A 20,946-nucleotide genomic window follows, 5' to 3' on the forward strand; every position below is an offset into this window, starting at 1 on the left:
TCTGCAGGAAACCTACAGTATTTAAGAGACTGATAAAACCTGACTTTGATATATTCTGCAAATATTTAACTGTAAAATTCTATGATGTTTGACAAGATTTTTGCTGTATCAAAGACTGTTTTGTAATGAAATTCATGATGTGTGGTCTCAGAAAGCAATCTATCCTCTTCAGTTCTACAATCACCTCTGCTTTCAGTCACTGTAAAACCACTCTGATGTATTTGACATGTTTGAGATCGGAGATTAAGTAATTGATGCCACTTTTTGATGGTTTATTGTTGCTTTTTAAACCGCCGGTAAATCTGAAAATAAACATTTGAACACCTTGAAATCCCCCGACAGTTTGATGAAAATGCTGTGCTAATCTCTGAGGTGACACATATTCAAATACAGCCTTTGAAGGAAAGCCTGCCGCTCATCCTTTCCAGAGGCTGCATTAAGGCATAAAAAGGAGACAATATTTGAGGAAAAAGTGCCACAAATCACCATGAAACACCCACTTGCCAATTAACGAAAAGTCAATTCACTGAACGGTCTTGAATTTCAGTGCCTTCTTATGCTTATTCAAACAAGCAAAAGTTTCAGCTGTGCACATTCTCCTAAAATGAAAAATCATAATAAATCAAAGATAAAAAATCACCACTTAGCTGAAAGTAAAACCACTGACAAGAAGCAAAACACAGGATGCTACATGTAGTATTTTACCCACAAAATATTATTGCCATGTTGATTTTAAAACATTTTAAGATATTTTAAGATATTTGTAGTAATTTCTACAAAAGTCACACTTCACAAATTGTGAAGAGGATAAGTAGCCTTTAGTGGTCCCAACACTTCATTTTACAATGTGTTGCACTGATTTGCAGGACATCTGCTGATATACTTCACAGCTCAGTGGGGGATTGTCGACAATTGGTGGGCTACTTGCAAGAACAAGAACGGTCAACCACACCAATACACCTGGCTGCATCTGCTGTTCCACATGAAATAATACTGATGTGAGTGAATGAGAAAAACAACAGGAAAAAATGAATTGATGAAACTGCAATCAAGACTGCGTCAGGCTGAGGAGTCGTGTGTGCACACTCGTGCTGTGACCCCGCCGCATGCAACATCATTTTGTTGGGTCAGTGTTTGCATAAGTGATGAAATCTGATGCGGCCATTGTTTGCAAATGTGATGAAGACTGACAATTCTAACTGGGAAACTGCCACAATTTGATAAATTATGCAAATTTGCCTGTTCTCAGTCCTAATCATTAGAGCATTTACTGGCATAGAGTTATCTTCTTTCTTTCTTTCTTTCTTTCTTTCTTTCTTTCTTTCTTTCTTTCTTTCTTTCTTTCTTTCTTTCTTTCTCCTCTTTATGCTTCATTTTATCTTTGCTATCTTAACACAAAAAAATCACTAAAGCATCAATGTCACATTCCATCTTATTTTATTTTATTGTTTTACAGACAACACAACACACTGTATTAGGAACATTGCGGAGAGAAGTGCAACAGCATATCATTTTACACCGGTTCAATCACAGTACATGACCATTGTACCAGATGAGTACAGTGCAGTCTCTGAATCAGTATGCTATGTCATGCATAGACTTTATTAAGGGCGAGGTTAAAAAAAAAAAAAAAAAAAAAAAAAAAGACCAAGAGCCACTTCTTTAATAATTGTAAACAATCCTGGGCTCATGTTTCCCTAGAAGAAATAGCTTTGAAATGTTGTTGGTCTGTGGGACAGGGTTTTTTTCTCTCTCTCTTTTTTGTGTTTTATAGGCTAAGCCCTTTTGTACGAAAAAAAAAAAAATCCTTTGGGGACCTAACTGACCTAAAGGGATAAACACACACTCAAAACCCAGACTTAAGTTTTAATTTGAAAATTTTGCCTTTGGAGTTTTAGTTATACCTAAATACTATACCTGTGGAAATGATGTTTTGAGTTCAGTGAGGAGCTACCTGACAACACTCATGTTACTTTAGAAGAACAAAAGCAGCAAAAGCACAGCCAGATTGGTGAGGTGCCAGCCAGGGAGAAAGAACTGGCGGCACACTTATAGCTCCAAAGCAAAATTTATTGAAATATAATAACCAACATTTCAACAAGATGTCTGTAAGGCCATTGACTCCAGATACCATCTTATATCAGGTAGGCATCACCACAGCAACCCGAGTGAGGTGCCCTTTGCTGGGTTTATCCCTCAGAACCGGACAGAAATGACTAATGACAAGTAACTTCATTTATTGGAGGGCTGAGCTGTTCAGATCCTATCTGGTAGGGCGAACATCTGTGGGCTGTCAGTCATGACATTTTTGAGAGATGAAAATTCATTTTGAGAGAACATAATGAGTCCAATGCTGATTTTCAAACCCATATAACCTCCATAGCCGATGGTTTTTGTCTTATCACAACCCTGTTGAGCAAGACACTGACCAGATCGTCATGACTAACCAGGATGAGTCAGTCATGATGATGATCGATTTTATTAAAATTTTATTTTAATTTTATTTTAATTTATTTTTTGCTGCCTTTGTGAAGCACTTTGTAATGCTGATTTTGAAAAGTGCTCTATAAATAAAGATTATTATCAGTATTGATATGATCAACTGGAGCATGATCACAACCCTTTAGACTCTCACAGACTCCAAAAAGCTGAATAAATCGAACCACAGTACACATAAACTGAAAGAGCTGGTTTAGAGTACAAGGACAAAGTATTTCATTTGGTCTTACAACAGTTTTCACATGTCAGTCAATAATTTGGACCGAATACCTCAGATGACTGCTTTGGAAATGTAAACAAAGAACAATGCGCTTTAAATACAGCAGCATAGGCCACAAATCTAGGTGCAGCAACAACAGGGGAGGTATATTCAAGGGAGAGAAGTCAAATATTTATTTTACAGCAATGCATGTCCTGATGTCCTGCCTCTTGCTTGGGCAACCCTGGAGTTTGTCTTGCGACATAAGGCATTGCAGATAAAGTCACCAACTTCTATAACTTTGGCAAGGTCCACCCCCTGTGAAGGATCAATAGTAGCCTTTAAGTATTTATCTAATGCAGTGAATGTCACAAACTGACTTTTTGTGAACTTATTATGGAGTGATATAATACTACAATGTAGTAGAGACAGGCTACCAGCAGGGGTAGCAATTGTTGAATAAATTGTTGCCGAGACAAGGCATGCAACACTGTGGGCTGATGCAAGTTGTGCAAAACCACTGACATTATAAAATAAACTTTTACAGCAGATTTACAGGAGAACAATCTGTTTATGCATGTGATCTTCAAATGACAATCTGGGACAGTGTGTTGTAGCAGTGAGTATTAAGACATAAAATACTGCACATGCACAGTAGGTCCCTCAAAGGACACTGAGAGGACATACTTACAGTTTCAATGCCCATGCCATGGAGCATGTACAGAACATCCTCTGTTGAGACGTTGCCAGATGAACCCTGAGCGTATGGGCACCCTCCCAGGCCAGCTACTGCAGAATCCACCACACAAACCCCCATCTGCAAGGAAACACAACAGAGACATTCAGCACCTCCATGCAGGCTTCACCCCAGGTAAAATCCCAGAACAATGATCCTTGTTCTGCTTGATTGTTCTGTTTGGGGCCGTGCACCACGCCAGGCCTGTGGTTATGTTTTACAGCTGTTTAGGACTGTGGCTTGTGTCTTGACGATGAGTGGGCACAAAATGTCCCACAATATGGCTTACTCATCCTCTTTGTCAGCTTCAACCACCAGCACTGCATAATTATGGCCTTGTTCATGTGAGAGGAACATTATAACTGCTGAACAGTACAATTCATATGTTTCTGATTCTCTCGGTTGTTCATGTTTTTACAGCACTGCTCTGCCCTTAACCAGGAGGTGGATTCACTTTCTTGCCACACTGCTCAGGCATTTTTTTTTTGTTAGCTGTATCTTCTTACATAGTGCCCACAGTACAGCAATTGTAACATTGCAGTATGGATTTTCAGCTCCTTCTTTTTCCACATACTATAGTATTATCTCTGATTTCACTGTTTAATTCAGTCAGTCTCAGGCCAACATGTTCCTATTCTCCTATGGATAATGTACAAACATAATGCACTTGTGTAAGAATATTTACACCAAGAGTAAAAGGATTTCATATTTGTTTCGAGTTTGAGTTTGGCTAATGGGCTGTTTTCAGTCAAAGCCTTATTTCTCCATTTTGTGGGAAAATGCCTCCATGCTGCCTACCGTACAGTGTCTGGCGTCCATATGAAAATTAATGATGCATTTTCAGTTGTTCCTTTTTGTGTCCCTGCTTTTGTTGGACAGCTATACCAAACTGTTGCTTACCAAATGTCAGCCCTCAGTTTTTTTTTTTTTTTGTTTGGATGCTAATTCTGCAAAAGCAACATATTTAATTTAAGACATATTTAACAATCCAGCCCATCCTGACATGAACGTGTATTTTGTGACTTCTATGCATGCATACATTACATGAAGAAAAAAAATGAATGAGTGCTGTTTAATTTATGAAGAATAATGAGGTTCAGTCTCTTCTGTTAATCTTATGATTTTCTACAGAGCAAACAGAGAACATGAGTTCCACCGAGACAAACCAAAGTTACTACCCTAACAGCGTTTGCCATGTAGGTTTGTAACGGTAAGTGCAACCTTTGTGTTCACACCAACGAATGATGAAGCCAAGCCTTCAGTTTTCAGAGTCATTACAGCCTAAGGTCTCAGGATGTTTTCCACATGTCCCTGGGATTGTCATGAGAATATTAAAGATGTTTTCCAGCTTCTGTGGCAAAGCCAGATGTCAGAGGATCCCACAGCGAGACAAAATTAACGCACTGATCTTCTTAGTGGTCGTTGCGTCACATCAACCTGGATGGACTTTTACCTCAAGGGGATAAACCAAGCAAACACAATTAATAAAATCTCTGTTGCTTTTTGAACAATGCTGCTAATTGGTGCCTTTTCCTCCAGACAAGAACCTACTTCTTTTAGGGGCTGTCTGAGCCGGCTGTAATTGCTGTTTGTGTTGGCAAGGGAAGAGGAGGAGGTGGGGTGGAAGGAGGGGATCCACTCCGGTGTGTGCTGTGCACGAGATTTCCAGACCTTGGTTAAAGCCAGAGCAGGATATTGTACTAGGCAGACTTTTGTTGTATAAACACAGAGTTGTAATCTGCCATGCCAATCCTCTCACTTTCAGCTCCTAACTATGTAAGGCCAGGGGTCTTCAGCATACTGTTTCCGAGAGTAACAGAAGACAAGGGAACAACGATCCCCTTTTAACAGCATGTCCTGTTCCTCTGGACGTTAATCGCATAGGGATTGGTGGTCAGCAGCTCCAGCTTGCCAGTGTTCAATTAAGGTTCACACTGCCCAGAAACCAGATGTGGATTGGCTGTTAAAAAGCCACATTCAGTGAGCTGTGGCTGTATAAAAACAATACATTCCTAGGTAAAGATACACTGCACTCCAGTATTCAAACTTGCATAATTTGGGACAAGGTTGTTAGGCGATGGACACGCACCTATTATGGTTTCATAACTGCGTCACAGAGAGAGCGAGGGAGAAAGAGTGAGAGAAGACAGTATATGTGTTCACTGAAGGATACGAGGCAGTGAGGCTTTACCCACGACTGCATAAACAGGCGAAACTGAGAGAAACTGTTTTCAAGTTGGATCCATGGCTGACACATAGTATCTCACCTCACAAGCCCTTCCCAGCAACACATAAACAAGCCTGACACTGAGAAGCCACATATCTGTTCCAGACATTTGTGGAAAGCGGGGAGACAGACAAAAACAAAAAAATAAAGACAGCAAATGAATTTAAGGAAAAAAAAAACTTTTTGGTTCTTTTGAGCATAAAAAACTACACATTACATAATTAAGTCATTTGCCACCAACATTATTATACACTGAGCAACAGCTGAGTTTCATGAATGGGGAATGCGGCATGCAACTATCAGCAAAAGGCAAGTAAAGTTTTCCCCCGAAATTAAACTTCATCCACTTTATGTCTTTATGCTCATGAATAAACCCCGTGGTCACCAAGCGGAAATGAATATTAATTGGCTGAGAAGGTAAACAGCTACTTTGCCATGTGCACCACTTCAATGACCCACTGTAGTCTCAGTCATAGGTACAACATATGTTCCACCCTCTACTACACATTAACCAGCAGCATTTAGCTCTCTTAACATGGCCCCATTTCATTATGAACTGTGTGAAGTATTTACAGTTTTACATACTGTAATGACTACAAAACCTGGTAAATGTAATAAGGCCAAGATGTTCTTTTACTGTAAAATAAAGTGATGGTGGTTACTTTTCAAACCAAACTACGCTTTAATCCTTGATAAATTGCTCATGTTTTCCCCCACTGATAAAAGAAAAGATATCACAATTTTGTCTAAATGTTTCTACGTTATTTTGGAAGAGCAGAGTCGCTGAAGGCAACAACCCACTCCAATCCCTTTTCTACTTTACAAACAGACCAGTAACTATGAAAAATAGTCAGGCCCCTGGGTTAGAGAGACAAATAACTTGAGCCTATCACTGTTTATTAAAAGCTACTTAGTTTTACATTAAACAAAAAAGGAGTCATGCATCATGCCGTCATGTACAAGCTGCATGAAAAATACATGTTGGTGTCTGTTTCTTGAATGTTCATATTTTGGGAGTAATCAAACACCATTGCTTATAAATCAAAGTGTCACCATGAAATCAGCCTTACAGAATGAGTCAAGCTAAACTGCGTCTCTCTGGGTTTCATCAGCAACACTTCAGTCCACCTTACAGCAGATCACAGTCTTTTGTCAGTAAAACAAGCTAAATGACTCACTTCAGGCCATTATCTTTGGTGCCCTCTTTTTACTCTCTGAGAGTGTCTAGAGGACCGGCAGAAAACATAACAATGTGCAGTAAATGTAATCATGTGGAGCGCTCAAGTATGAGCACAAACACGCTATATATCCCCAGCTGTGATCTTTCAATTGAAGCATTACACAATGTGCTCAAATGGTGGGTAAGATGAAATATTTTTCCTTGCCAAGCCTGTGAAATCTAAGTACATACGTTCTTATTGTGTGACCTGCCAGGAGAAGGTTTGTAACAAAGCCCCCCAGACCTCCTGAGAAAAAAAGGTACAAAGACCATGGAATGTCTTTATCAGGAACAAAAGAGGTGACTCAGGGCTGACAGGGCTGGGGGAATTCATTTCTCTCCCAGTTGGTGGTGTGGACTACTGGCACACAAGTAATGAAACGCTATGATAAAATCTTTCATTTCCATTCTGTTTATGGGTGAGCAAATGGTAGGCTAAATATGCCCGGCTGCTATTATTTTCTCTGGTCTTGGGGCAGCTGTGATGAATCAATCTCAGCATGACCCAGTATGACTCTCTGTGTTTTGAAAAATCAAAGCTATCTTTCTAAACAATTTTGTTTTTCTTCAACACATTGTCACAGTGTTGTATGTATAGATGGTCATCAGCAGAACTAATGCTTCAAGTAGCCGAAAATGTGCAAAAGCATCGATATCTGGTAAATCAAACTCTCATTTTGGCCATCATGTCTTACTCTTGTTTTTCTCTTCCCTGCATGTCTTCATGCACTTAAAATGACTTAAGTTTTTACATCTATGCTGATAAATTTCAATAGCACATGATCTTACAGCACAGTAACTTTATAGGAAGACGTGCTATATAGAAAAGTGCTATTAATATTTTAAGTCAAATTCTGAAAAAAGTGTTAGTTTGTTTATAATTTAAGTAAGTAAATGGTAACAAGTTATCATACCAAGTGGTAGAAGGTTATTAGAAGAAACCCTGTAAATAAGGAATATTAATGAAGTAATATTGTACTGTATTGTAGATATCTGGAATATTGCAGGTAGGTAAGTTACAAAAGGATAATTATTAATTATTTTGTAAAGTGCAGATAAAATAGCTGATAGTTGATCAGTTGATAATTTGAACTCTATATCGAGCAAATATGTGTTAACAAGTTGTAATACCTGGTACTTACTAGTATTAATAGTGAGGGTGCACTGCATTTAGTGAGTGTATAATATTGTTATTAAGTCAATGTTACATGTTAATACTAAATATGTTATTTGTAATTTTGTGGTAAGAGGATTGTAAAATAAAATAAAAACTCACATTATTTTTGCAGTAACTATTTTGCAGTGACTTTGCATCACAAAAGTCAAACAACATTATTATACACTGTATACCAGGTATATACTGTACTGTAAAATAAATTGCTAATGGAGTTTCTTGACCATCGTCAAGCCACAAATCTGTGGCTGCAGCTGCAGTGCCATTCGTCATGTGTTTGGTAGCGGGCAATGAAAGGATCATTTTGCACTGCCCTTTAAGCACAGCATTGTCAGATAGTTCAACAGCCAAGCGACAGATGAGTTAGGAGCCCCCCAGGGCCCTTCTATCCACCTCGCTCTCGGTTGCTTTGTCAGACAGACACTGAATAGGTGAGCCTTTGTGCTGACCCCCTCACATCTGCTGACCCGCCCAGCCCCCTGTGAGAATGACAATGTGCCCTAGAGAACTGATACAGCCATATCTGCATTACCTCTGTTTTATGTCCGGATTTGTGACAGTTTTAGGTTCGCTGCGGGCAAGTGGTGAAAAACACCACAGATGAGTGCTCTTCCACAGGGTTTTGTACAAGCTAATTACATTTTTGTGAGCTTAGTAGAAATAGGGCATTATTAATGGTCCATGAAAGCCTCTTTTCTTCACCATAATACATGTTGCACTCTGATGGGACGGCCCATTGGAAATATCTTATGTTCATTAAGATTCTGGGATTTTTTCGGTGGGCAGTTTCTGAATCATCTTACTTTGTGGGGAGGCTAAGATCATGTTTCTTAATGCCCCTCTTCCTTGTTGACGGATGGCTCCTGCTTTCCTGTGTGTCCCATTGTAGCCTACACATTTGTTTTGAAGCAAACAGTGCCTTCTCAATTCACTTAACAGCGGATACATCCGTTCTGATGTAAGGTGACACATTATCATTAAAGCCCAGGGCAAATTCTGTCATACAGTGAGCTTTATATTATTTGAACAGTGACACATTGTTTTATGATTTGGCTCCATACTCTTGTTATTTTGGATATGAAAAGATACAATGACTATGTGGTTTATGGACGCTGTCAACTTAATTAGAGAGCATTTTCAGCTATATCAGATGAATAGTTGGGGGGGGGGGGGGGGGGGGGGGGGGGGGGGGGGGGGGGGGTTAGGAAATGGGAAAAAAATCCTGTCTTTGCATGTGGCCTTAAATCTAACTGTATTTTTAATATATTATTTTAACCTTAATTCTGTGTTCTTTATATTTTTTAACTGTATCTACAGTACTGTTTACTCAATTTTGGTTATGCGATTTTGCAAAGTACTTTGAAAACTTGTTTTTGGAAAACCTGCTGAGTGAATAAAGATGATTATTATTGTTGCAGTTGTTGCTGTTGTAGTTAAATAGAAAAAAATATGAAGAAGTAGAAAAAGAGATCATCAGAATAATAAAACTGACCAAATAATTACCTCAAAGTCAACTTACTCAGTCAACTTATACAAGCTGACAGAAGTTTAGTTTCTCAGCTTGTTCAGCACTTCTGCTCTTTGACATTTATCAAGTCTAAAATCAATAATCACACTATCAGTTTCAGTAAAGGTACTGGAGAGTTTCTGCTTGATTGCGGCTCAAAATGTTTTGCAATGTATAAATGTTAAGAAATATGTTGTGCCTTGAAAAGTATGTGCAAAGATGGATTGAGAGCAGTGTAACATATCATTATACCCACTGGGAATAATGATTTAAAGGCGAAGAAAAGACTTTTGATCCCTGCAATGTTGGCAGTTGTACTTAAGGAAGTTGAAAAGTATCCTGGAAAAAGATTCCCCATCTCTAGTTTGCTTCCACATCTGGATGTACCTCATCATGTCATCGTGGGCAACAACACTGATTTATGCATAGGCTGTCCTTTTATCCCTAACCTGTCTGTGCTGCTCCACAAGAATATTTGTATTCATCATATGAAGGATGATGTGCATATGAATGAATGAAAAGGTGCCCAAAAACTGCTTGCCAAGCCACTTGGAAAGCCAGAAAATAAAAATAAATCTGTCCAACAACTTAACATAAGGGGGTTGGGGAGATCAATAGGATTACAGTAATAGGCAACACCATCTTGTTCTTGCCCAGAGGGGAAGGTCTCTCCACGTCTGTCTGTGGGAAATGTGCCCCCCTCTTTTAAAGATGCCAGGACTTACAAACCAGGTCCCCTCTTCAGACCTCTGCAAGAGAAATCAATGTCATATTTCATATCTCTCACGCAGAGATCAGATTCTGTTTTCACACTTCCCTAAGAAATCCCTGGATTTGCCTTTACTGTCCTCTTAGAGATGTCAGTATTCCCCTCCTCCTCCTTCAGTAGGCCTGTCACTGCCTAGTTTCCTCATTCAGAGTTCTGACCTTACTCCAACACATTTCGAGAGATTTCAGATCTCTCCTCCACTCTGAATTGAGAGAGTTCTTGGTTTTCTCCACCAGGTTTTCAGAGCGTTCAAGTTCCTTTCTCACACTGTTCCCAGACCTCCCAGATCGATCCACCCCAGATCCAGAATATCCAGGTCCCTCCCTGCACCCAACTCTTCATTTTCAGGGTTTTCAGAGATGCCAGTTGCCTTGTGGGATTCTTACCCAAAGTAACCCAACACACCCTATTCACTACCAAACCTCACTTTGGCCCATTTCCACCTGATTAGATAGATAGATAAAACTGTGTACTCTTAGCTGAAGCAAAAAAAAAAAAATAATAATTTTGACTTTAATGTCTTACTCAAGAGCACTCACAGTCACTCTACTACTACCTACCTACCTACCTACCTGCCTCTACCAACTCTGAATTATCATAATTGTCCTAAAGGTGTCGCCTCACAGCAAGAAGGTCCTGGGTTTGAATCCCAGCCCTGGTCTTTTCTGGATGGACTTTGCATATTCTCCCCATATTCGCGTGGGTCTCCTCTGGGTGCTCAGGTTTCAATCCCACAGGCTCAAAGACATGCAGGTCAGGAGGAATGAAGACTCTAAACTGTGCGTAGTGTGTGTGAGTGTGTTTGTGTGTATTTTCCTTGCCATGTGCCCAATGCTGCTGGGATAAATTCCTGATCAGGAATAAGTGGGTATGGAAAATGGATGGACAGATGGATGGAGGGATGGATCTTAATGCAATTATAGATGTTCACTGAATCAGCAGAGGACACTTTAATATTACCACTACTACTTCTACTAATAATATTATCAATAATGCTAATGCTACAACTAATAATAACTGTTAGAATAATATAACTCCCTATTATTAATGTTACTATAACATTATTTAAGATTAGTAGGGGTAGTGACATTATTTCTAGTATCATGTGGTGATACTGCCTAGCTGTACATTGTCAGTTCTTACCTGAAGTGCAATAAGGATGTTGGCCAGTGCTTGCCCATAGGTATCATGGCAGTGAACTGCTAGAGCGCTGCTGGGTACGTCCTCCATCACACTGCGCAGCATCTTAGCCATTGAACCAGGAGTGCCGACACCGATGGTGTCCCCCAGAGACACCTCATAGCAGCCCATTTCATATAACCTCTTTGCCACCTGACAGGACATGATGTCAGAACTGTTAGCTTGTTAAAAATGCAAGGATAATTTGATAAAAGATCCCATCTGAGAGTCCAAACTGTGGCTATGATCATAAAGTACATCCCAAAGCTTGAAACCAGTCAACTGTGAATCAAATGCATGGCTGAAATCGTGCATGTACATGCTTTGATTTGCACCAGTGGCATTAATATGAACTTGAATTTGCCCAAAACATTTGCATCCAAATGTGCATTTTACTAGTGCTAGAGAAAACAGAAATAACCTGTCCCAGATCGTCATCCTAGGTCCTGGAGCAGTCAGCTTTCTCATCTTTTAGCGGTAGCAAATGTTTAGTAATACAGAAGGAAATGACACAGAAATGATTTTTCAAAGATGCCACTCCTAAACATTCCCTCATCTGTATGTTTCTGTAGCAAATCCATTTTTCAAATATGAATACATTTTAAGGATGAACAATGTTTATTGTACCTCTGCAACTTTAGAAGGTTCAATGTATCCTTCATGGGGACATCCTAGGGCACAAGAAACATACCTGAAAGAGAACATCAGTGAGAATTTTATTTTGGGTTCACCAGTTACAGTGTAACAGCATATATGAATAATAATATTTGACTTTACAAGACAGTGTCAAATAACTGTTGATGTAAACTTTTTTTGAAAATCAACTTTTTGAAGTGAAATGTTTCACTGCAGCCTCTGGTTGTTAGATAAGCTACAGTGGTGTGGCTGATGAAGAGGCTTCATGGGACATCACTGTTCATTACTGTTCTTTTCCTCTAATCGTTAAGATCTTTACTGCTTTTTATCCTTAACTGTTATTACACACGACCAAAGACAGAATGTGTGGACCATAATGTTCTAATCTAATCTAATCTAATCAGATCTAATCTAATCTGATTTGATCTAATCTTATTTGATCTGATCTAATCTGATTTGATCTGATCTGATTTGATCCGATCTGATTTGATCTGATCTGATTTGATCCAATATGATCTTATCTTATCAGATTTGGTCTGATTTAATCTATTGTAATCTAATCTAATCTAATCTAATCTAATCTAATCTAATCTAATCTAATCTAATCTATATGATACTTCATTGCATTATGGAGTCTCTATATTTCCACAACTGACTTCATGCACCCAAATTTCACCAAATCTGGCCAACCAGTGTTACATGTGCCAGAGCAGGTACACTAAGAAAAAATAAACAAACAAACAACCCCCCCACACACACACTCCCCCACCCAAAAAAAAAACAAAAAAAAAAAACATTACTATTTTCCTGTATACAGTATAAGGCTGAAGTGTACACAGTAACTTCCTCTGTTTGGCACTTGGACTTGTGGTTTACTAACATGTAGAATAACTTAGTGCGTCTGGAAGCAGCAGCTGTGTTCTCTTGAATACAGTTAATGTAGTCTTTCACAGATTTTTAAGATTTTTTTTTTTTTTTTTTTTTTTAATAAATGCTAAATTTCATTGATAGTACTACATCATAATGTGGGTAAAACATCAGATATGTGGTTTCACTCCTTGTTAGCGGCGGTGTAATATACAGAATACAAACCCTCGGACTGGAATTTGATGCTCTTTGGCAGCGCTAATGACTTCCTCAAATCTGAGCATGCTTTCCTCAATAGAGCAGTTGATATTTTTTCTGCTGAAGGTCTCAGACGCTGAGCCAAACACTGCCACTTCAGTAGCACCAGCTGCAACCTTAACACAGGAGGGAAAATGAACCATTATAAAACACTTTTGTCACATTTTCATAGCAGGGATTATCTGACAAAATAATGCAGTGTCAAGCATTATGTCAAACTGACAACGTGGATAAATAATGCAAGAAATGAGCAGAGAAGTAATGCTTACAGCATCTTGGAAGCCGTGCATGTTAGGAGTCAAAACTGGATACTGAACATGAGGTGCTCTCTGGATCCCTTTAAGTACATCAGTATGGTCTGCCATCTTAATGAAGGGGAAAAACATATGATGTAGAAAAATAAACCTCATCTGGATGTGGTCCTAAGAACACATCATCCTACAGCAATGTTTTCATATTAAGCCCTTGTAAGCTGCAGACAAATCTTCAAAGAAGAACTTAGAGACTTTTTCATGTCGTGCTTCTCTGTATAAACAAAAAAATATGTCACATTCATGTTTGCTCAAGTTCATGAAGTGAGAAGTGCAATTTATGGCAGGGAGTGAAGCCACATAGATTGCAACTGCACTTGGACAATCTCAGGAGTTTCCATCCTAAAAACTGTGTCTCAAGCACATGAGTAAGGATGCTGGAGGAGCAGATTTCCCTCAGTAGTTTTGCAGAGAAGAATGAGAGTCTTATAAATCACTCACCACTCCTTTGCTGTGCATGAGGAAGAGTTATTACCTGCGGTACCCACTTTGAAGAGACAAAGCTGGTGGCCTCGATCACAGGCAGGCCTGTTCCTGAGAGCATGTCTATCAGCTGGATTTTCACCCCTGTCGGAACGATTTCCTGGGGAACAGGGAAATTGAAACAACTCTTTCTGGATTTGGCTCCACTCAAGACGGGTGGTACACAAGCTGATATCTGGCTGATTGTGCTGCTATTTTGCTTTGATTTACTATAATGGCCTGCTGAGTCCTTTAAACATATTTCTTATCAGTACATCATGTGGTCACTGCACAGCTTTCATGTCAATCTGTAAAGCTGTTGTGGAGTGCAATAAAGACATGATAAAGTTGTGACTTAAACATGCCAAACATAGAGAACATAAGCCATCGAGGGATCCCTTGTCATCTTTCCCGTTGAATTTGAGAGAAAATATGAAACATATGTCACTGGCAACCATGTAAAAACAATCCATATGTTTCAGAAAAGGACGAAATCTTGTTTCTCAGGAGATGATCACACATTAAATAATAATGCAACACTGACTCTCATCACTACAGAAGAAACATGCATTGACATTATTAATTAAATGACAGAAATCACAGCATATACCTTTTCATTTTGAAGTCCATCTCTAGGCCCAACTTCAACCACTTTGACAAACTCTGGATACTCATGTGCTGCAATGCTCTGGAAGAAAATCAAAAGTATTAGCTATCAAGACAGGACTACCATCTCAAATTCACAAACAGTAAGTAATTGCTTTGGTCTAGGCTGCTCTAATCAATCTAACATAAACCACTTGCTGCCCTAAAGCCAGAAACCTGAGAGCAAAACTTGAGCCATCAGATGTACGTTGACAAGATGCTTATGAGGCCTTTACAGTCGCTGACAACTGTTCTTCTGAATGAAAATAATATGAAATAGGCATTTTATAACAAGCTACATGTCTGACTAGAGTCTGAATAGATCACACATAGTGCTCTATAGTATTTCATTTAAATTTCAGTGCTCGTGAGGTGATAGTAATCCACTTGAATTGAGCTAATTAGGGGTTCAAACATCAAAGGTCCTGGCACCCTATTAGTATGTCCTCTTCTTCTTCTTTTTCTTTTTATTCTTTTTTGTCTTTGTCTTCTTCTTCATCTTCTTCTTCTTCTCCTCCTCCTCCTCCCTCTTCTTCGTCTTCTTCCTCTTCTTCTCCCACTTTTTCAGGGTTCAACCACTTCCATGTATACCTTTTTCAGAAGCTTGCTGGCTCATAGAGACCAGTTCTTAACATGGAATGTATAAAGAATATCTATTTAAAGAAAAGAGGGTATTAAAAACCGTCAATACATTGGTGTTAACCTAGTTGGTGTGGTTCACCGTCTCAGTGAACGGGAGGTAGGACGGTCTCCTGTGGTTTGCACATGGGTAGATTAGCCAACTGTGTTCTGAGACATTAAAAGGTTTTCACATCACATTTTCTGAGTTGAGCAGCATTCACATAGAAATCCATTTAATGTTTTATTTGGTGTAGGCTGCTGTTAGGAAGACCACCATCTATTTAAAAATGGTGTTTTCAGTTTCAAGCAGGCTGAACTAAATCCTGTGCAGTAAATTACTGTATCGAGTACAATACAGACAGGATGGAACTGGCTGTGGCCTTTTAGTGTGTTTCTTCTTTTTTTGATCGATCAGCATGCTGTGGCTGCACGTTCTGAATTTTCAAAAATGGTGAAAACTGTAAACAAACAATTTGCTGTTTTATAGAAAGTGATGCTGTATCTCAACGATGACCTATTGACCCTAAAATTGGTGCACATGCTTGCCATGTCGCACTGAAGCTATCTGCAAAATCTGGCAATGACCTGTGAGGGGCACTGTACCAGACAATGGCTTTTAACACAAAGAACTTCAGAAAAAAAGCTGTATTTTTATTTTGCACAGTGTCCCATCTCTTCTCAATGCTCAGTTAATGAGAGGCTGTAACTCCTAACAACATGGTTGCTACTGGCCAATCAAACTGCAACCGTGAAAAAGGCTGCATTGACTTAAATTTCATCAGTACACAAACCTGGTTGAGTAAGACATCTGCTGCACCAAAACTTAATTCAGGGGAGCTTCAGCAAATCATAAAAGTTCCAACAAGTTCTCCGACCCATACAACCACACAGGTTGTTTGTTCCAACCCACTAATACAACCCAAAGGACTGTTTCCCCAAATGTTAGAGAAGGGTTTGTCATCGTGGTTCAGGTTAGGAAAAGTTCAGTGTTAAGGTTAGAAAACATTAGCTAAGGTTCGCTAATATTGGCTAGCTAAGTAATGTTACCTGGGTTACCTATAAACAAACACTGCTCATGCTTGGATTTGAACTCATTTTTTTGTTTGTTTATTTGTTTGTTTGTTTGTTTGTTTGTTTCAGAGGAGAGTCTCAAAACTTAAAATAATGACATATGACAAATTAAAACTTTTTTTTTTTCCTGAGGATGCACCACATTCATTTGGACAGTTTTGTCTTATTGACACTAACCTAGGTACACCAACAGGGCTTGACACTCTGAGGACATGAGCAACATTTGGTGCAGCCACCTGATGGTACCCGTACTCAGACTGCTTAATTGCTGCTTATAGCTTTGTTATTTGGTTTTAGTTCTTATAAGACACATAAAACTTTGATTTATTAGTCTTCTAACCACTGTACAAATGAATGTACCATAAAACAAGCAGCCCTTTTGATGCAGTCCTATGGAGTGACATAACACAGATTTTACACTGAAAATGAAGCAGCATCTAGTCATCATCTCTTGCCATCTCAGTCAATTCTGAAAATGCTTTCCTATTCTAAGATAAAGCTTATCTTATTAATTCCAAAACACTAATGTTTAACAGGAGAACAGAATTTGTATTTACACTAGGCATTGCATAAGCACAGCATCTCTCCATCTGTCCTATCATCTCTGGTTGCCGTGCAGCCTCCTTGTCAAGGGGGAGTCATGTGGCAGAGCACGTGCAGCAGATTAGAAACAAGAAAAACGACGCCCACCTTCTCCTCCAGCAGCAAGCGCTTCAGCCATGGGTAATCCCGGATGAGTTGCTCGTAGCTCAGGCAGTGCTTCACTGTGGTGGGTATGTTACCCATCCGAATGGCTGCTGTTCAGCCTGCCTGTGTCCTCTGATTCTCTGATACAGTCTACCACCCAAATGATGCCTGTAGAGTGCACCGCCTGATCAATATGCGAACGCAGGCGTGGATGATGGAGGGCCTCTCTGAACGACGAAATGGAATTAGAGGTTGGCTACATACAGTAGAGCATGACTCAGCAGTTACCATGGCAGCCGCATCCCTTGCAGGATAGAGAGAGAGAGAGAGAGAGAGAGGGAGAGAGCGAGAGAGAGAGCGAGAGAGAGAGCGAGAGAGAGAGAGAGAGAGAGAGAGACAGAGAGAGAAGGAGAGAGAGAGGGAGAGAGAGAGGGAGAGCGAGAGAGAGAGAGAGATGATATAGACTGGTAGGGGAGATTATCACTGCACATTACACTGAGCATTGTTGTGGAGGCATTTTTTTCCCCATTTTTTCACTAAAACAACAGGACTGATTTTGTCACTGAGTTCATACCAGGAGCTGTGGACTTGCTTTCATGTTCTAAAAAGTAGATGCATATTTCACCTCCCTGTTTCAGTAGAAATTCAAGGCTTCAGGGGAACAGGCCACTTTGATTGATCTCCTGTGACCCAAACAGCTGAAGAGTTTCCGCTGCCAGACCTGCCACTCCTGCCAATGTCAACTGCATGGTGTAATAAAATCCCTTGTTAAGCCAAGGCAAAATTTACCAGAGAAAGAGCCATTCTTCTGAACCCAGATGTTAACAATAGAGGGGCTTAATGAAGTCCTAGCATTCAACCATCTCACCATGCTAAACTGCCCTGTGATGAGAGACCCTTACCCTTCTGTCAGGGGAGGGAGGCGACTCATATGATCAGCCCTGAAAAAGCCTTTTTTGTGACGGACTTCAAGGTTGATGTCTATCAGTCGCCACCCCCAACAGTCTGAAATCCACCTCTCGCTTCTAATCACGTATTCCTGATTCTCTTGGAAAGCAGCAGCATCCAATGTTTGTAAGAATTTAAGTCTAAGAACTACATTTTTTTAATTCAATATTTAATTCAAATCAGTGTTGCTTGTATCTAAATGAAAATAAGGGAAGTGCCGATCCCGGTTACATTTGCCTCAAACATCAGCTTTGTACATTCATTTAGAACAAATTGATGGTTTAGAGGTTTGATGTGCTTTAAAACCCTTTCAGATGCACCGCAAAGGTATGCACTGAAAAGTAGCAGAGGCAATTAATAATGAAATCAGTGTTTCCTAAAGCACATTGAATGTGCACAGATCAGAGCTGTCATGATTCAGTGATACTGTGTGGGCCTTAGTTTAGTAGTTTAGTAGTACATGTTGTGCCTTTAAAACAAAAGTACTGTAAAGGTAGTTAAAATGTAATAATACTATATAATACTACAAAGCATGACCCTGTGGACAGGGGCGCTGTATATGGGGGGGAAGTTAGGGCAATTTTAATGGCCCTTGCCTGACAGGGGCCCCAAAAAATAGATAAAAACTAATATAAAATTATTTAACCATCATCGAGTAAATATCTATCTATCTATCTATCTATATATATACTTTTTTTTTTTTTTTTTTTTTTTCATGGGGCCCAAAATTCCTGGCGGTGCCCCTGCCTGTGGATGTGCTAATCTGCAAAAAAATATCCATTGTCATCACTGGAGTAAACGTGTCTGCTGATGTGAGGGCAATAATTTGATATTGACAGGGGAATTAGCTTTCATATGGCTCCTTATCGGTCCACGATCACTGTATCAATTCCGTATCCATAACTGGCTGTTTAACATTTCTGTTTTCAAGGAAACTCAGCAGCTAAGGTTTATCTTGACAAATAACAGCTGTAGAGGGTTATTCAAAAGAACTGGCCCTCCGGGGCTTTCCAGCTTTCAGGGAGCAATGCAATGCAGGTGAGTGAGAACCTTTTAAAGTTGCAGATGGTATTAAAAATAGAGGACACTCAGAAACTCTGTCTTCTTTTGTGAGATCTTTGGGAAATAATGTGAAGCATTAAAGCTCACAGTGCTACAGTGTGTAAAACAAGGTTACCAATATCACATGTAGGAGAATATCATCTAAACACTGGTCGTAGGAATAAACTCTCAAAATCATTTGGCCTTTTTTACATATGTTATTTATAGACCGAATTGCACAAAATGAAAAATGCTTCCTATTCCATTAGACAATGTGGCTCGTGTGTATAACTTTGTGTAGATTAGGTAAACAGATATACTCTCACAGGAAAAAGACGCCCCTGCGCTATTTTGTGAACTGTCTCCTGAGAACAATATACTCTATTTTACACATGCAGATTTTGGAGTCCAAGCAGATGATGAATGTCTTCAGAATATTAAATTAAAAAAATCTAACTATCAGCAAATGGCGCAACATTTTTCTGAGCTGGAAAAGTTGCATATAAAAGAATAGGACTATTCTCTATGTTTCTGTCTTTCCTTTTTTTTGTATTCAGACAGAAACAGATGTGCAAAACATATTTTATAGGGTACAGGTTTCGGCATGGCATGAAAGAGGTTTTAAGCTCTCAGATATATACTGAAAACAAAGTGGGAGAAGGAAAACAGGAACCAGATTAAATCAATTTTCATCCTCCATCCGTCTTCAATTTCTACATCATGGATTTAACTGAACTGTGACAACAAGAGAGCCCTGCTGCTGAGAGAATAGCACATTATCATAACCCTTAGAGCAATATCAAGAAACGGTCCCTTATACCCTGCAAAGGTGGAACGGGAAAAACTAAACTTAAGTATCTTAAATTAATTGTTATTGCAGTTCCTTACTGGGTAATATTGGAAATGGACTACTGCAGTAATACTCCATAGAATTAAGTGTATACTTAATGCCTTACATATTGCTCAAAATCAGCAAACATTTCCTGGAATTAACATATATGCATCTACAATTACATACATAATTTGTCATTTTTCATGGGAAGGCATGAAAGTCCTGGCCACGGCGTCTTAGCTCCTGCACCTCTGTTAATTTCCACTATGTGCAAAGAGAAAAATGACCACAGTGAAATATTGTTTTTGCTGAATGTAAAGCCTTTGTAAATACAGCGGCCTACCTTATAGTTCCTTCAGGAAGACTGTCTGGTCTGAGCCAACTTTCCACAGCTCCCCTTAGAGACAGCATGTGTGTTAAAGATTACCCTGCAGTAATCACACTGCATAACACCCCTTGGCATTTAGCAACACAAGTCACTAACCTGTGTGTTGGGGTTGCGTCTGATCTGTGCCGTGGAGCACTGAACTCTAAAATGTGATTTATCACGATCAGCTGATGTCAGGCGATGAAGGTTATCTAATAAGACTGTGTGCACACTGCTCTGCTGAGAAAAATGACCAAAGCGAAATGGCACAGACAGAAACAACAGGCTATAAATAACAGGAACCCGGATCAAACAACAGTCATTTCCTCTGCAATTAATAATCGATTGGCTGCGGTATAACCATGTTATTGATATTAACATGCCACTAGACCACTGGCTTATTTCTTACAAAAGCATGAGGCAACACCGTGTTTGACACTGATGTATGCAAGCATGATGTTTCAAAACAGCGAGAGATATATTGTGCGATGGTTATATTGCACCGTAGAGGATACCCTGCTGGATTGCTGCTCCAACTGGATCATAAACTTGAAGGTTTTCTTAAAAGCATCCATATCTTTGGTGGAAGAAATTGAATTTCACAGCAAAATTTACAACAGCCTAAACACACATGAACGGAGTTAAATGGAGGCTGTTGACATCTCTATTTGCTGTCTAACTATGCGTTTTT

At 39.4% G+C, this 20,946-nt stretch overlaps 1 protein-coding gene across 1 annotated transcript; it reads right to left on the bottom strand.

Annotated features, from left to right (window-relative positions):
- Positions 1-1,494: 1,494 nt before the first annotated feature.
- hmgcll1 (3-hydroxymethyl-3-methylglutaryl-CoA lyase like 1) lies at positions 1,495-20,278 on the bottom strand. Its single transcript, XM_030070498.1, has 10 exons — positions 20,232-20,278; positions 17,071-17,371; positions 14,654-14,731; positions 14,057-14,164; positions 13,540-13,635; positions 13,238-13,386; positions 12,137-12,200; positions 11,474-11,662; positions 3,390-3,515; positions 1,495-3,016 (listed from the first exon to the last, which is right to left on the bottom strand). The coding sequence occupies exons 2-10, from the start codon at positions 17,164-17,166 to the stop codon at positions 2,897-2,899; spliced, it is 1,026 nt and encodes a 341-aa protein (XP_029926358.1). The 5' UTR covers positions 17,167-17,371; positions 20,232-20,278; the 3' UTR covers positions 1,495-2,896.
- Between the last annotated feature and the right edge of the window lie 668 nt (positions 20,279-20,946).

This window comes from Myripristis murdjan, chromosome 15, assembly GCF_902150065.1.
Source record: "Myripristis murdjan chromosome 15, fMyrMur1.1, whole genome shotgun sequence".
Taxonomy (NCBI): domain Eukaryota; kingdom Metazoa; phylum Chordata; class Actinopteri; order Holocentriformes; family Holocentridae; genus Myripristis; species Myripristis murdjan.